The 17,966-nt window shown below is 36.2% G+C and overlaps 3 protein-coding genes across 3 annotated transcripts; all 3 read right to left on the bottom strand.

Moving 5' to 3' along the window:
• Positions 1-7,872: 7,872 nt before the first annotated feature.
• On the bottom strand, positions 7,873-8,813 carry LOC113574687 (olfactory receptor 1D2-like). Its single transcript, XM_027005787.3, has one exon. It carries the CDS (start codon positions 8,803-8,805, stop codon positions 7,873-7,875), a length of 933 nt encoding a protein of 310 aa, XP_026861588.2. The 5' UTR covers positions 8,806-8,813.
• A 1,086-nt stretch (positions 8,814-9,899) lies between these two features.
• On the bottom strand, positions 9,900-11,731 carry LOC113574686 (olfactory receptor 1D5-like). The gene has a single exon (XM_027005786.2). The coding sequence runs from the start codon at positions 11,729-11,731 to the stop codon at positions 10,790-10,792; it is 942 nt and encodes a 313-aa protein (XP_026861587.1). The 3' UTR covers positions 9,900-10,789.
• Positions 11,732-12,962: 1,231 nt separating this feature from the next.
• On the bottom strand, positions 12,963-14,624 carry LOC113574685 (olfactory receptor 2AG2-like). Its single transcript, XM_027005784.3, has one exon. It carries the CDS (start codon positions 14,473-14,475, stop codon positions 13,531-13,533), a length of 945 nt encoding a protein of 314 aa, XP_026861585.2. The 5' UTR covers positions 14,476-14,624; the 3' UTR covers positions 12,963-13,530.
• Between the last annotated feature and the right edge of the window lie 3,342 nt (positions 14,625-17,966).

Below are 17,966 nucleotides of genomic sequence, written 5' to 3'. Positions count from 1 at the left end.
TTTGTTTTTGCTTTTCTTTTTTTGTTTTGGTCCACTTTTGTTTGAACTGGGTCTGGATGGAATGATACTGACAATGGGCATGGAACTAGGGGTGGTACTATGTTACAGCAAGGCTGATGAACTGGTGCCAGAACCAGCTCTGGCTCAGGAGTGGGCTTTACTTCTATGAGGTCTGATGTCACCACTGTGTTTTGTGGAGTCAGCAATGCTTCTGGCAGTATGGTGCATGAACCTCCTCAGTGGCATTGTTGTCTCCCTTCTTCACTGAGTGCTGCAGAGTGAAGGCTCCAACTGAGATACAGGGACCTTGGTGCAGATCTCATTTACAGCTGAAGACTTGTCAATTACTGCAGTTTTGACCTCTGAATGGTGCCCTGAATGGTTTCTCTGTGAACAGCAAAGCTACCAGCTCCTGAACAGATATGACGTCCCCCTCATCCACAGTCTCATAAGAATCACTTTGTTCCTTAGTCATTTCTAGTGTCTCGATAAGAGGAATTTCTCTGTGCAATGCTCAGTCCTGGGTGTTCCTCCCTCAGCAAGCTCTCTGCCCATGAGAGCTGGGTCTCTAAGCCACAACATGATAAAACTTACCAATCCCCTCTCAGTTAGCCTGGGATCCAGTAAGTGCTTGATATACAATGTGCACTGCAGCAGTAATCCAGCAGGTAAATACTCCAGATTGTTGTACGGTGCTGGTTCAGATAAGTGCATACTCAAGAGAAAACAGACTGTCAAACGTAGGCATCATGAGAGGAATGTGATCCAGCTAACTGGTTTTCTTCCAGACTACGCCTATTTTAGGCAAAGACATTATATAAAGCTTGCCCAGACAATCAGACATATGTACATGTTTATTTTTTTTTTTACATGTTTTTCAATGTATAAACAAAAAATAGGCAGAAGATAAGAAAAATGTGTTGACAAACAGGCAAAAATCACAAGCAGACAGCAAAGAATAAACAGGGAAACCAGCTCAGAAATGGCACAAACAATACAACAATGATTCTGCAGCACATTAGTATTTGCAAAGTCCATTTAAATAAGGGATAACTAGACATAGGTGCATATGGGAGGAGAACATCAAATATAAAAGGAAGGAGAAGAAAACAACAACAAAAAAACACCTGGCAACATCACCATCAATCACAGTTGATTACCATCACAATCAAACATACACAGATGGTGAACCAGTTTGGGGATCACAGACCCTAGTGCGCTAATTACCAGAGTAACTATTGTTGCCTTCACCCTCCACAACTTTTCCAGCTCTTCTCTCAGCCCTTTGTATTTCTCAAGCTTTTCATATTCCTTGTTCCTGATGTTGCAATCGCTTGTGATTGCTACATATATTGTTATGGCCCTCTTCTGCCATTTATCCATCAGCTACTATGTCCGTTTGGTTACCCATTACCATTTTGTCTGTATCTGGATGTCACATAGGATCTTAGCTCAGTCATTCTCCACCAACTTTTGTGGGTGTTTTCCACTTTCCATAAGAACTTTCAGGAACTCTACAGTTTTGCATCACCTGAACTCCACAACACATGTTTATTTATTTCAAATTCCAGGCAAATATATTGTAACATATAGATACAATTTATCTAATAATAAAATCTCTTTACCACAAATCTGTAGGGATTCCTTGGAGCCTTTTATTCTAAAGTTTTCAGTTTTTTGTTCTAATTGACATTTACTTTATCTCCAGTTTAGCATTGCACATTTGGTATTGATCCATCTTTTAGGGAAAGTTTTGTTGGCAGTCCTGCATTGTACTGACCCAGGTTTGAAAAGCAGTCAGATACAAAGTACTTAACACGTAACATTACAGTTTTTTGTTGACTGCTGTAGGGATGTTGCCAAAAATAAACTTTATACATTTAGCTCTTATGTCTTTGTAGCCAACAGTAGATCAGTTACCATGTATAGCTCTACACTTCAAATAATGCTAGATGACCAGTGAATAGAAAAAAATGGTGTACCATCACAAAGGTAGTTCTTAAGCAGTGGAGATACTGGCAAGTATTTAATCCTACATGCCAGAGCACCAGTGGAAGGATCGTTTTCAACTGCAGTCAATCAGATACTAGACGTTTGGTGTTAGTCATATTTTATTTTTTTTAAAAACCTGGCAACAGGAATTACTTTTCTATCATTTTTCACAGCAACCACTGTATCCTAAGCTGTAAATAAGGTAAGATTTAGTTTATTTACATTTAACATATTAGGCCCCTGAGTAATGTACTTAACCCTCAATTGCACAAGTTGTACTCAGTCATAAATGTAAGACACTTTGGATAAAAGCGTCAGCTAAATGCCATAAATGTAAATATGGCAGATGTTCTTATCATGTTATAGAGGTAGGCAAGTGTAATGTTAGGAGTGTTTTCCAAGGACTCTTATTGGTATAACATAGAGAGCTTGCCCAGATGGGGAGTGAATCCCAGTCAGGAGGCAGTGGTGTTAACCACTACGCTATATGAACCTCATTATATGAACCACCAGTAATAAAGCCATGCGTTGGCATTTCTCAAGCTAACCAAGCAAACCCGTTTACTATTATAAGCTAATGTATCATAATTAAGTATGTCAGGAGTCCTAGTTTTTTCACTGCAGATCTGTTTGATGTGTATCAATCTATGACAGGATGCCTAGCTGCTGATGACATACATGCTGCTGAGGGATGAGTGGTCCACCAGTCACATCATGTGGCACAATGTGGTGTAAGACTGCATTTACACCTGATATTAACAAGTCTCGAGTGATCGGATCAAAAATTGTAAGCTCTTGGACAAGTGTAAATAGGGACATTCTGGGCCCTGTGTTTATAAAGTTCCAGAAAAAGTCACCTTTTTCTTATTTCAGATATTGTCAAATATGTCAACTGCGGGTAAGGATAATGCTTTTTGTAGTACTATAAGACCTTTGTAAAACAAACTTTATTCAAAATGAATACTGGCCATGTTTGGAGTAACATGTCATGATTTCAGCACAAAAGTGTCTCATTTTGCATGCATACCAGTTAAAAACAATGTATACTGGTGGGAGATCCTTATTTTGTTGTATGCATTACATTATTATACTAATAATACATACACAACAAAGGGATTTTAGTTGTTCTTATTTTTTTCTTGAAAAACCTGCAGTGGTATAAAGTGTGTAAAGCAGATGCCTCTTCTGCATACCCCATCCCCCAAAAAACATCTCCCCAAATTACACATAACCTTAAATTAATTCCAAAATACAGATCAGCAGTCCTCAAAATGCAACTGAAGTCGACAAAGCAAAAGTGATGTGTACACCTTGCTAACAACAAGCATGCAGCATGCCTTTTTATAGATTGTCTGGGCAGTTACTAAACTGGCTTGTTATACAACCACAGTAAATAATGTGATTGGATATATAGTTATAATCATATATTTGGGACATGCTGTATTGATCACTGTTTCATATATTCATTTGATTGGAAAATGCAGAAAATCAATAGAGGATAGGTATAGATTTATGCAAACACGTATGCCGCACCTGCTTGCACTGTTCAACGTTACTGTTGCATTGTTGATGTGCTTTACAGCAGATACGGTTCAACATCACTCTCTCAAAGTGTGCGAAATTTCTTGGCACTAGAATTCCTTTTTATACCTCCCATTTTAAATCCCATTATTTATGGACTAAAACTGACAAAAATATGAAAGAAAGTAATGGGATTTTTCTCCAGTAACAATGCTGTTGCATAAAATGGAAATATGTATTGTGCAAAAGATTGTGATAGCACCCATTAACATGTCTCCAGTAATTATGAAATTACTCTATTTTGAAGGAATCTAAAAAACACAGAATGAGAGGCACTTTTGTATATGACTGATTAAGTAATAAAAGACTTGTCTCCATCATAGCACCTCTGAAATATTTAGATAATTTTGAACACTTTCCATGACATACATTTCTATTGTCAGACCCTTTTGTCTCGTTTTTTCTCCTATCATTCAGTATCACTCCTATAATCTCACCAATAGCTTTGGTGCTGAGAACTTCACTGCTCTGCAGCTTCTCAAGGAGCTTAAAAACAGTTCATTTGTACTGCATTTTGAGAATAATCAATGCAATCAAGTGATTTATTTGAGTCTGCCAGATTGGGCCCACTAGAGTGCGCAGGTACAGTAAACTGGTGCAGGCTCGATCTGTCATACTTAAATAAATCACTTGATAGCATCAAATATTTTTAAAATACAGTACATCTATCAACAAAAAATTTCTTAGGACTAATATAGGTACCTGCTTGCGAATTTTCAGTTGTCTACGTGCAACCATTTGCCTGAAATCCTGCTGAATACACTGTTTTTTTGGTAAATTTCCACAACAATCATGCCTGTCATTTTGAATGGCCTTTTAAAACATGCTTCCGGTATAAGATAACTTCAGATCTTGTCATAAAAATTCAATTACCATCAAAGCAACTGCAAGACACATTTAAAACGTATATAGAATGCTAGTAAAGTTCTTTATTTGCTTGCTCACATCTTTGTACAAAAACATGTTCCTTTCCTTCGTAATGTAACACAAAATACGCAAACCTTTTCACTCAAAATGTGAAATTCTCATAGATTGTGTTACATTTACATCTAGTTTCTTACAGAAACTATGTAACATTTTCCTTTCTGTCTAAGATTGACACATTGAGTTGGTGACCTCCTTGAATTAATGTGTGATTTTCATTGAATAGTACCCTTAAAAAATGTCAGCAGCTGTCTCACTTGTAGTTGCCATTTGAAGTTAGCTGGCTAAAGTAAAGGGGTGCTGGTAGCTCAGTGTTGAAGGTACTTGACTTATAATCTGAAAGTTGTCAGTTCATGCCCCACCACAATGAAGTTGCCACTGTTGGGCCCCTGAGCAAGGCACTTAACACTCAATTTGTGTTCATTACATAATTGTAGGTTACTTTGGCTAAAATGTAAGTAGCATGCCCATTAAGTAACAGAAGCTTTTGTATATGGAAAACCAGTGTCCATTTGCTTTGTTAATTGTAGGATAACACTGAGGCGTGCTATAAGTAAACAGCTACGATGTACTCTATGTGAGTCTGGTCTATTGTTCATCAACTATTATGTTTTAATGTACACTAGAAATTCAAACCACACAGAGCTAACTTGATAAAACTTTTCCACAGTTCCAGTGCATTTTTAATGATTCCTTAAATACTGTCAAACTTCAGCATCTGAAAAACCTAGCTAATGTTCTGAGTAGTCACTATTTGTATTACTCTTTTTTTGTTTATCCCCATTTGGATTTATTTTTTCCATTTTGCTTGCCTACCTGATACCAAACACATTCCTAGATTACAACTCTTTTAATATCTGACTGTATCTGTTTGCCTGTGCTATCAAAGCAGCACGACGCGATGCTTATGACCAAAACAACTCAAACACTCTATATAAAATTGACTGTTTATTTTTGTTACGTTTCTTAAAATACACATCCCTCAGATGATGGCTCCAATCAGTTTGGAGGCTTTGAATAAAACATTTTAAAATGCGTAGTATGGGCTCTTCCTCTGGTGATTGCCCCATTCAGCTTAAATGATCATGAATGGGGAAGGCTACTGTAAAAGATTATTTGCACACTGGTGGGCTAAAGCTTCTTCTGTAAATAATAGCCACCTGCCTGTAGTGTATTTACTGTTGTACCTACCAAGCCTGTTGCCTGTGTTTGAATGTTGAATACAGCAACAGTCATGATAGAACAGATACTCAGTGCAAGCAGAAACAATGGTGGACTCAGAAACAAAAATCATTAAACTGAATAAGAAGCTAAAAGAATCTTAGAGATTACTGTCAACAGAAAACCAGAGTCAATACTGGCCTATCATTTTGCAGGTGGAGTCCTTAGTGAAGGTGAAAAAGAATTTCAGAGTGATACCAAAGCTACTTGCTTCTTCAACAGCTAGGTAGCTGGGACAGGGAAAATGAATAGTAGAATGTAAGCTAGCTATTACAGTCAAGGGTAGATCAGCTTGGCTAGCTAACTAGAAGCATGCTAGCTAATACTGTAGAGGGTGGATCAGCTCAGCTGGCTAAATAGTAATAAGCTAGCTAATACAGTCAAGGGATGGTTGGCTAATTAGTGGAATGGCTAACTGTCAAGGGGGAATTGAGTCTTGCGCTGCTACTCACCAAATGAATTGAAACAGTACTGATTGTAGGACAGTTTCCTAAAATACTGTATTAATGCTTAAATACTGTATGTGACAAATAGACTTTGATTTGATTTGAGTAGAACATGTTTATTTCACAATTACTATTTACTGTTTACTTTTTTGCATGTTGGAAACAGCATCCCTGAGTTCGTAAAATCATAAAGTACATAAAGCACATACCCAGCTGTGAATATCCCTCTTTTTGCTTTGTCGACTCTTTTGTCACACATTGGCCAACACAGAAACATTAATGTTACTGCTTGTTTTCTTGACTCAAGAGGTTAAAGAGTTTTCATTTAACCTTAGTCCAAGAGCCGTTTCTTCCGCTAAGGATTGTACATATAAAAACAAACTGTCAGGTAGGTTAGCTAAACTAAGTTATTCTAATTCCTCTCTAAAGTCTGTGATGAAAAGTTCCAAACTGAAAGAAAACTAGCTGCAATCTAAAAAAAAAAAAAGTTGTCTTTTAGCGACTTAATTAGGGTATTTGAATAACTACCTAGCTAGCTTAGTTATTTTAAGTCAGACTAACATTAGGATAAGTTAACTTAGTTAAAAGAGTGCTTAGAAAATAAGTAACAGCTAGCTAATTAACATTAGATTGCTGGCCAAGTTATCAAGCTGCTCATGAGATCAAGTAATGTATCAATTCCCATAATTGTAGCTTACTAAACTGAATTAAAAAAGACACTTCTTCATTTCATGACACTTTGAATTACTAACAGATGTAAGGAGAAGAAAAACAGAAAAGCAAATCGGTGCAACGATATTTTATATGGCGGCTAACCCTAGCCCTTCGTGTCAGTTAATATATGACGTGAGGTATGGGGTATTTGCATACGCCAATGTACAATGGTATTTTTAACACATCTAGCATGCATGAATTGGAATCAAAATTTATAGATTTTTAATCAATACATTAATTGATTAATTTTAATTAATTAATAATTAACTATATTTTCCAGTTGTCAGAAGGCATAGGTTAGGAAATCAAAAATGATGTTATATGCCTGGTGCCACGTACTCTCAGACGCTCTCTTCCTGTCAACACACCCACTTTTTGACACCCCCATTGTCCTTTTGATGCATCCAGCAAGCTTTTGCTTTTGAAATGTTATCTACTCTGACCTGCAGAGACTCTCACCCTGAGGGCAGTAGAGATGTTCTGCTACATCCAAATCAATAGGTTTCAGTACAGAGTGTGTACTTAAAAAGCAGTTCTCAGGTGCTTCAGTACTGAGTGCTTTTTGAATGAAGCAAAATAGAGGGCAGCCTCTATTTATCTCATTTATCTTTTATCCATCTTAAAGGCACAGTGACAGAAATAGCCTGTTTAATTCTAAGTGATAAAGAGTTTGGAAAATTGTTGTGCAAAACTGAATCATGTTTTTGGAACATGAAGCCAGATAAATGTTAAAAGGTTGACATGAAGGGAAAAAATAGAATAAAAGAAAAATATAGGATATGGGCCCTTTAAAGCTGAGTTATTACTTGCAAACCTCTACATGTGACACTGTTGAGCTGAATCACTAATTACTTTTTCTGATTTAAATAAATCTATGGCCCTTTAGCCAAGCTTATTATTTTGAACTTTAAAAAAAATGTACTCGACATGTCAATACAATTTACAATTAAAACAATTTATTGGAATACTATTCTACATGATACGTGTTTAAAGTTTAGGATATTCCTACACTGTTTCTAAAATACAAACTTGTAATTTTTTTTCGAATTCTACTCAGTTGTAATCCATAAATTAGAGGATTTAAAATGGGAGGTATGAATAGGAAATCCAATGCGAAGAAATTTCGCAGACTTTGTGGAATAGAGATTGAACCATATCTACTATAAAATACATCAAACAACAATGCAACAGTAAAATTGAACAGTGTAAACAGGTGTGGCACACATGTCTGCATGAATCTATATCTGCTCTCTTTTGAATTTCTGCATGTTCCAATTAATCTAATATATGAGCCAACAATCAACACAGCATGACCAAAATATATAATAATCACTGTTTGTCCAACAACATTATTCACTGTTGTAGAATAACAGGCCAGTTTAGCAACTGCCCACGTTTCACAATATAACTTTCCAATACTTGAGCCACATAAGGCTAGTCTTGATGTTAAAAAGACTACAAGAGCCATACAACAAAATGGTGCAAGCCAGCAAAAGAGGATACATTTTAGAACTGTCAGATTTGTCATTTCTGAGTGGTAATCTAGAGGTCTACATATTGCCACATACCGGTCATATGCCATAATTGTTAAAGTTGAGAAGTCACACAAAGCAGATGAATAAATAACAAATATTTGAATCATACATCCGGCATATGAAATCACATGAAATTGGGAGAGTAAGTCATACAAGAACTTCGGGTAGAAGCCAGCAGTTCCATAAAGTGCATTTATGCATAAGTTACACAAAAATATATACATAGGTTCATGAAGGCCTTTATCTGAAGCAATAGCAAAAATTACAGTGATGTTACACAGTAAGGTTAGATAATACCACAGGGCTGTCCAAGCAAAAATGAAGTATCTCTTTTCAGATGTTTCATTTAATCCAGAGAGTCTAAACTCTAAGACACTGGAAGCATTCTCCATTTTGGGAAGAATCTGGAATGGAAGTAAATTGGATTATTTAAAGACTAGCTTTTTATTAATTTGTTTTCATCTCTTTGAAATTTGTGATTTTTTTTTTCCATGGAACTGCATCTTACAAACATTAATAGTCACAAAAAAATGATGTTTGCAAATTCAGATATTAATCTCACCATTATATGATACACATGTCTTATTAAGGTGGTTTAAATTGTTGCAGATCATAGATTTGAAGTTGAATTTGCAGATGATAAGATGATGAGCAGATGTTCAGTATAAGCATTTCAAGCATTTTTAATGCTTTGAAACTACTTAAACTAAGTTTTTAGTTCCTGCATTTCACTGTGTAAAATGTTAAATAAAGCAATAAAACACTGGTTCATAGAGAGACCACTGAAAGCTATAAATAACAGAAACAGTTTAATTTAATCTGTTTATAGCCATTATCATTAATGGGATCGATATCTGAAGTACTTAAGATCAGGTAGAATTATTGTTTGAAAAACAAGGATCATTAGCATATTTAAGCAGTAACTACTCTGACAGCAAAAGTTGTTTTAGTATTCAGTGACATAAACGTTTGTCTAAATAAAGCACAAATTGCCCCTTAAAGTATACATAAATATGTTCCACAGTCTCATACCTTTGAATGCATATTCTCCCATAGAGAGGGGATGGTTGGATCAAAAGATTTATATAGGGGTACTGTCATGGGCTGTGGTAGCTCAGTGGTTGAGGTGCTTGGCTTGTAATTGGAAAATAGTTCAAGCCCTGCCACTGCCAAGTTGCCCCTGTTGGGCCCCTTGGCAAGGCCCTTAACCCTCAAATTGTACTTAGTCATAATTGTCAGTTGCTTTGGATAAATGTGTCAGCTAAATGCTGTAAATGATAAAGTGTGTAGTCTCAAGTTAACTTAAGACTCTGCCCCTATGTTGAAAACAAAAAGGGTTAAAGTTTAACTCTTTAGTGTTTGCAATGTGTGTTTCAATAATCAAGAGTGTGCATGAAAAATTATTACAACAGTCCCTAACAATGAATAATGTGAGACTAAAGATAATATATTAAGGCACAATAAATAATTTTTTCCATTGCTGATTTATTGCTCACATTTGAAAGCCCTTTTGAAATCCATATTTTCACATTTTGAGTGAAAAGGCTTGTATATTTTGTGTTAGATTACAAAGGAAAGGAACACATGTTTTTGTACAAAGATGTGAGCAAGCAAATAAAGAACTTTACTAGCATTCTATATACTTTTTAAACGTGTCTTGCAGTTGCTTTGATGGTAATTGAATTTCTATTACAAAATCTGAAGTTAGCTTATGCCGGAAGCATGTTTTAAAAGGCCATTCAAAATGACAGGCACGATTGTTGTAGAAATTTACCAAAAAACCAGTGTATTCAGCGGGATTTCAGGCAAATGGTTGCACGTAGACAACTGAAAATTCGCAAGCAGGTGCCTATATTAGTCCTAAGAATTTTTTTGTTGATAGATGTATTGTATTTTAAGAATATTCGATGCTATCAAGTGATTTATTTAAGTATGCCAGATCGAGCCTGCACCAGTTTACTGTACCTGCGCACTCTAGTGGGCCCGATCTGGCAGACTCAAATAAATCACTTGATTGCATTGATTATTCTTAAAATGCAGTACAAATGAACTGTTTTTAAGCTCCTTGAGAAGCTGCAGAGCAGTGAAGTTCTCAGCACCAAAGCTATTGGTGAGATTATAGGAGTGATACTGAATGATAGGAGAAAAAAGGAGACAGAAGGGTCTGACAATAGAAATGTATGTCATGGAAGGTGTTCAAAATGATCTAAATATTTCAGAGGTGCTATGATGGAGGCAAGCCTTTTATTACTTGGTCAGTCATATACAAAAGTGCCTCCCATTCTGTGTTTTTTAGATTCCTTCAAAATAGAGTAATTTCATAATTACATGTTAATGGGTGCTATCACAATCTTTTGCACAATACACATTTCCATTTTATGCAACAGCATTGTTACTGGAGAAAATTCCCATTACTTTCTTTCGTATTTTTGTCAGTTTTAGTCCATAAATAATGGGATTTAAAATGGGAGGTATAAAAAGGAATTCTAGTGCCAAGAAATTTCGCACACTTTGAGAGAATGATGTTGAACCATATCTGCTGTAAAGCACATCAAACAACAATGCAACAGTAACATTGAACAGTGCAAGCAGGTGCGGCATACATGTTTGCATAAATCTATACCTATCCTCTATCGATTTTCTGCATTTTCCAATCAAATGAATATATGAAACAGTGATCAATACGACATGTCCCAAATATATGATTATAACTATATATCCAATCACATTATTTACTGTGGTTGTATAACAAGCCAGTTTAACAACTGCCCAGTTTTCACAATATAGCTTTCCAATATCTGATCCACACAAGGTGAGTCTTGATGTTAACAAGACTAGAATACCCATGGAAAACAATGGTGCAAGCCAACAAAAAAGAATACATGTTCCAATTTTGATATTTGTCATTTCTGAGTGATACTCCAGAGGCCTACATATCGCCACATACCTGTCATAAGCCATAACTGTTAAAATTGAATAGTCACATAAAACAGATGAATAAATAACAAATATTTGAATCATACATCCTGAATATGATATTACTGGAATTTGAGACAGTAAATCATACATGAATTTAGGGTAGAAGCCAGCAGTGCCATACAGTGCGTTAATACACAAGTTACATAAAAAAATATACATAGGCTCATGAAGCCTCTTATCTGAGGCAATGCAAACAATTACAGTAATATTGCACAATAAAATAAAATGATAACACAAGGCAGTCAAAGAAAAAAGCATATATTTGTTTTCCATAGTTTCATCTAATTGAGTTAGTGTAAACACTAAGATACTGGAAACATTCTCCACTGTGGATAGCATCTGTAATGAAAAATAGGTAAAGAAGATTAATTAAGAGTAGTCTTTCATAGCCAGATGCTGCACATCTGGTTCCAAGACAGGATCTGTGACTCTACTATGAAGCTAAAGCTGTTGCTCGAGCCCAGCACAAATTGTTTCTTCATGTAAACATATAACTTTAATTATCTGACATGTATATTGTATGTCAACATTTTAAAAAGTATCAACCTTTTTCATTGAATAATAAAAATATTCAATAATAGCCTTTTATCTAAATTATGTGTAGTTTTTTTTAGCAGCACAATCAGAAACTACTGAACAATAAAAAGCAGCTCTATACATAATTAATAGGGAATAAAGGTGTTGGTGCATATTGTCATGCTCTGATACACAGGAAGAGCTCTGACTACCACTAAAGAAGACTGCCACTATTTCCTTAACAAGTCAGTCTAATATACTTTTATAAACTCTATATCCCAAAGTAATATAGTTGCTTGTATAAAATCTAAATGAAAATAAAGAAATAATTTATTATACCATCTTTTCATATCTCCTTCACATGGGTGTGTAAAAGTGATTGCAGTGTCTTTATATACCATTGGTGTCATGTAAATTTACCCCTGCTAATTACTGATGCATTTGAGGCTACTGTACTCCCAAATGAAAACCATGTATGTACTTACATACATTCATAAATACATACATAAGCTATAGCGTCTGACTTATTTTATTAAAAATTTAAAGTACACTCCACCACATTGAAAGTGAGATGAATTAACATTCTTCATTTTCCATCATATGGAAACTTATGGAAACTTAGTCTTCACAATGAACCTGTTCTAGGACATAATACTTTTGGGATGTCTGCAGCACAAAACTTTGATCACATGGATTTAATAAAAAGAATTTTTTGCAAAATTGTACTGTCAATTAAGTATTATTGAGCTGTAACTAAAACATGTTTGTCACAGCCGCATTCTCCACAACTCTGCAGTGTCATGTGCTCTTGAAATTGTTATTACACTTTCTGCTCGCTGTTTGTCTCTGTTCAATTTACTCTTAAAGTAGAATTTCTTACACTTTAATTTACTCTTTCCAGTAATCCTTTTTTTCCCCCAGACTTGGTTATAAGCACAGAATATAGTCCTTTATAAAATATTAGTTATTATTCAGTATGCTAAGTATTAGTACAATGAAGAATGAAATAACACAACATACAAGGTATAGTTTACAAGGAACAGTTTAATGCATGAGTAGTTCTGAATATGTTATTAAAAGTATGAGCTGAGATCATAAATCTATTCTATCAGACTATCAATTCTATATTCATGATCTATAGTAGCTCTTATTCCAAACCATTTAAATGATACATAAAATAAAATTGATTAATAATGTATTACTGCATGTATCAACATCAGTAAAACGGATTAATCGGTAAAACTGACAAAATCAGCAAAACTGAGGAAGCTGAGGTCCTTGAGGAAAAAGCTTGATGCTTGAACCTCATTTTATTTCCTGAGTTTTTAGCCATTTTGTTAAGATTAAGAGTGTTCGTTGGTATTTACACCTAATCAAGCAATGTTTATATTTTACTTTTTTCTTAGTGTATTTCAAATCCAGTATTCTACAAGCGTGAAAAAAAGGTGAATATTTAATAAAACATGGTTTAGAAGGTCTTTAGCACTTTTTAAAAAGTAAAATATCTCACATATCTAAACATAAATAAAATCCACCTTTTACATACATAGAAAAAAGTGCTATTTTTCTGCATCTTCCTGACTTAACATATGTGTCAACTTAAACATTTTTTTTTTTTTTTTTTAGGTAAAAGTGGTACATGCAGATACAATTAACTGTTTAGATGCTTTCAAATGATGGTGAATTTTTCTGCGAATGTCTGGAAAATTAATTCCATAAACCAGGGGGTTTAAGAGAGGAGGTATAATAAGAAACTCTAGTGAGAGAATAACATCTACTGTTGGATGTAAATTTTCAAAACGGGTAAAGGTCATTTCACAGAAAATTGTAATTGAGTAATTAACAAAGGTCACCAAGTGAGGAAGACAAGTATGATAAGCTTTGCTCTTCAAATCTTTTGAGCATTTCTGACAAATTATAAGAATCTTAACATAGGAATACATAATGAAACTCAGGGGGATCAAAACTGTTGTTATTAGCACTACAAAGCCATAAATGTTGTCAAGAGTGGCAGTTTCACAAGAGAGTTTTGCAATAATCCAGTTGTTACAGTACAGTTTTCTTAAGTCATTACCACACAGTCTTAGCCTTGCAGTAACAATGATACCAATACCAATTGAAAACATTGGATAAATCCAGGATAACGCTACCATGACAATAAGTACTTTGGGTGTCATAACGCTGTGGTATTGTAAGGGTTTACTTATTGCGATAAATCTGTCATATGCCATTAATGTTAAGATTGTGAATTCATATGATGCATAAGTATAAATAACAAAAGTCTGTATGTGGCATGCGGGACGAGAAATTGTATGTGAATGTAGCAATAAATCAGTTAATAATCTTGGAAAGAAGCCAGCAGTGCCATAAAGAGAATTGATTGATAGACATGAAATCAAAAGGTACATAGGTTGGTGCAATGCACGTTCCATAAATATTGCCAGAATGATAATAATGTTGAAGAGTACAATTGTACAATATAAAATCAATCCCAGAAGAAAGTAAATATATCGGAAATACCCCAGATTTTCAAACATCAAGAAATTAAGGATAGTTACATTTTCCATTGTACTTTAGATGATGAATAAACATTGAAATCATTGTCCTGAACAGAAAAGAATAAAGTTCACAAAACATTGGTTAGAATTCATGATCATTTGAAAACTTTTGACAATAAACATAAAATTTACATTATCATTACCCTTACTCATTATTATGTATTATTTTTACTAATAATGTATTATTATTAAAAATGCAGCAAAATACTTTTACACTATTCAAACAGAATATTAACACTCCTCCCTGCAAATGCTAATATGTAGAATCATTAGCATACCTACTTCTCTTTTTTAGAATGGCTGTAGCAAGATGTCCTACAAGGAAAAATGGGAACATTGAGTACTTTATATAGCACTTTCTTTTCACTGAGGATTTCTGTCCCCTTTGACTGTAGTTTGGAGCCAATATGACAACCCTGATAATGAGCCATTGGCTGGCCAATTATTTGTTATACAAATACAGGTACAGGTACAACTACATAACAATATTTAAATCATGTAATTCTAGAGAGCATAGGCACAGTTATTTTTTTATTCATTTATGTTTCAGGCAAAAGAACTGACACTGAAAAAGACAAGCTTAAGGAAATAGTTCACAATAAAGTTTCACTGTGTATGAAAACACCCCCTGTAGTAGTAGTAGTAGTAGTAGTAATAATAATAATAATAATAATAATAATAATATTAATAATAATAAACATGTCTACTGAACCTGTACATTTTGCAGTCAGTGTAACTTGAAATAATTACCAAATACTACTATGGGAGAAAATCATATAAAGTTTACTATCAATTTCAGAAGTGTGAATAACAAAACAGGAACTAATATTTAGTTTAAATAGTCGTAACAATATTATGATTGCTGAATAATAGCTACTCAACTCCATCACTGTGGAATTATGGAAAATGTATGCTCCACAGGTTATAGGGTATATGAGTTTTTTCATCTTTCTATTTTTAAGGTATAACATTATAACATCTTATACTTATTTCTTAAATTGGCAGCAATTTGTATGAGAACAATTTTGATAAACTGTGCAGGCACATGTTTCTCACTACATTAAATGTAGTGCAATGTGTGACAATGAGCGAACAAAGGCCGGACACAAGTGCTAAGAAGAGTGACGTTTCTTAAATTAGCAATATTATAATAGCTGAGTAATACCTACTCAACTCCATCACTGTGGAATTAAGACAACTTATGCTCCACAGTATGACGGTCATGCCGAAGGAGTGGGATGCCATGACAAGTTCCCTTAAATGAACATGGTTCTTTATTATTATGACAGATACGAACCAAAAACAGCAATGCAATGAACAGAGTAAGACTCCCAAAATAGCAACATTACACTGACCATCAACATTAAATGACACTTGTTATCTTATGATATGTAACATACACTGGGTTAAACACCGACACCAGACAGCAGAATAATAGGGATTTAAATATGTGTTAACAAGAAACATAACTACAAAGATGTGTGACATGGACAATTAACACAGCAGGGGCGTGACGATGGACAGACACACACACACACACACTGGGAGGAGTGTAGGAGAGGGGGCCATACTGTGATAGAACTCCCTCCCAACAACATTACTCCACAGACCCCAGACCAACACCAAGCGGTGAGGTAAGAGGACCGAACAACCCAACGCAGGCCAGCATGGACAGGACAGAGGGGAGGCCCACAGGGACCAAGACAACAACAGGCACAGAGATGGGCACACTGATGGGAAGGGGAATAGACACAAATGGAGATAGAGGGACTGACACAACAACTGTGACGGGCAACAAAACATTGACAGTAACAGGAAGGTAACTGATCATTTCCAGGGCAGGCGGAAGTCCTATAGCCTGCCTGAAAAGAGTATTAGCCAATCCTCCCAGTACTGGCTGAGGCAGGGTTGCTCACTTAGGCGACGATGGCATCCCTGCCTTCCTGGTTGATGTGCCAGGGAGTGCTGCTCACTGTGGCTCACCAGATGAGCCACCAGCAAGGGGTTCAGGTGCCATAGAGACCTTTGCTGTCTTGGTAGACTTGCGAGGGGACACGTAGACTCTGGGGCTGTGCATGCCAGATGACACCTGTATCTTCCTAAAGGCCCTACGAGGGAGAGCATGGGCTTTGTAGTGGCATGCACCTTTTCGTAGGCTTGGGCACAGGTGAGGCTTCCACCTCCATACAGGAGTCCACAGAAAGTTCTGACTCCTCTTCCACCACAGCCTCCAGGGGAAGCTTCTTTATGCTGTGGTAAGAGGAGAAGGCTTGCTCAGATCCTGCCTTCGAGCGTGAGTCACAGTAGAACCCCTGCCCCTCAGTATAGCAGTCATCTTCCTGGTCCATGGAGGGCTGGTCTACCACCATTGTATCCAACCCTGAATCCCCTAAATCCTTCGTTAACCACTCAAAACACCCCTTTTCCTCTAAGTATGAGTGGCATGAACCGATAAGAAGTGCCGGCTCCGTTTCTGAGCAGAGGCACGATAGCTCCTCTGGTCTCACAGGCTCTGCTGTACAAAAGAAATCTGGGGGAGCACAGTCTCTCTTCTTTCTCTTCTTTTTCCTCCTCTTATAAGGAGTAGTGGAGTCGATACCCTCTTTCTTAGGGCTATCGAGGGCAGTGCTAGCAGGATACCCCGGGACTGTACAGGGGGCTCTTAATGGAGCGTCACCTGCCTCCCCTTCTTGAAGGAACCTATCCAAGTCCTGGGTAAGGTAGGTGAACCTTTCATCCCCCATACTAGCCGTGTTACTCCCGAATGCATCCATCATATCGGCAAATGTGTGAGCCGCTTATCTCTTGCCCTCATGTGCTTGCACGGTATCCTCGGGGAGTAACACTAGGTACTTTGATTCTGCTAGAAGACCTTGGGCAGAATAGGCTTCTTGTTTCATCCCTTGGTGGTCAGTGTTTCTGTGATGGTCGTGTCGAAGGAGTAGGATGAGTAAATGTGCTGAGAAGAGTGATGGTTATTATTGGCAAATCCAGTATAATTAAAATAAATATGGTGAAGGGTTGAAATTCTGGGGGAGTCAGACAAAGACACAAAACCAGTACAAAACCAAGGACAGAAACAAGGGGAATAAACACAGATCAAGAACAAGGTGGGCAAACTCTAGTATAAACACATAACTAGGAAATGAGCAACAAAACCAAACACAGGGAATTTGAACATATAACACAGAACACAAGGATAACGCAATGACCAGTGACAAGAATCAGGAAACACACTGATAAATATATAGAGTAAGGAAAGGATAGACTAGTGACATAGACTAGTCACAATCAAGGCAGAGAATTGATGACAAGAATGAAAGCAGGAACCATGATATAAACAAGGAACACATGGCTAAGCATCACCATGGGAATCATGACCCCAGCGGAGGGGTAATGGTGACTAAACCCCCCCCACCCCATGTGCATGTGAAGCACAAAACAGAACAACAACAAAAAAAAAAAACAGGAACAAAGACAGGACTAGAAAAAAGCAGACA

Source organism: Electrophorus electricus, chromosome 17 (genome assembly GCF_041902795.1).
Source record: "Electrophorus electricus isolate QZ-2024a chromosome 17, ASM4190279v1, whole genome shotgun sequence".
NCBI classification, from domain to species: Eukaryota; Metazoa; Chordata; class Actinopteri; order Gymnotiformes; family Gymnotidae; genus Electrophorus; species Electrophorus electricus.
Note: the sequence above shows the minus strand (reverse complement) of the source record. Positions and strands in the feature narration are given on the sequence as shown.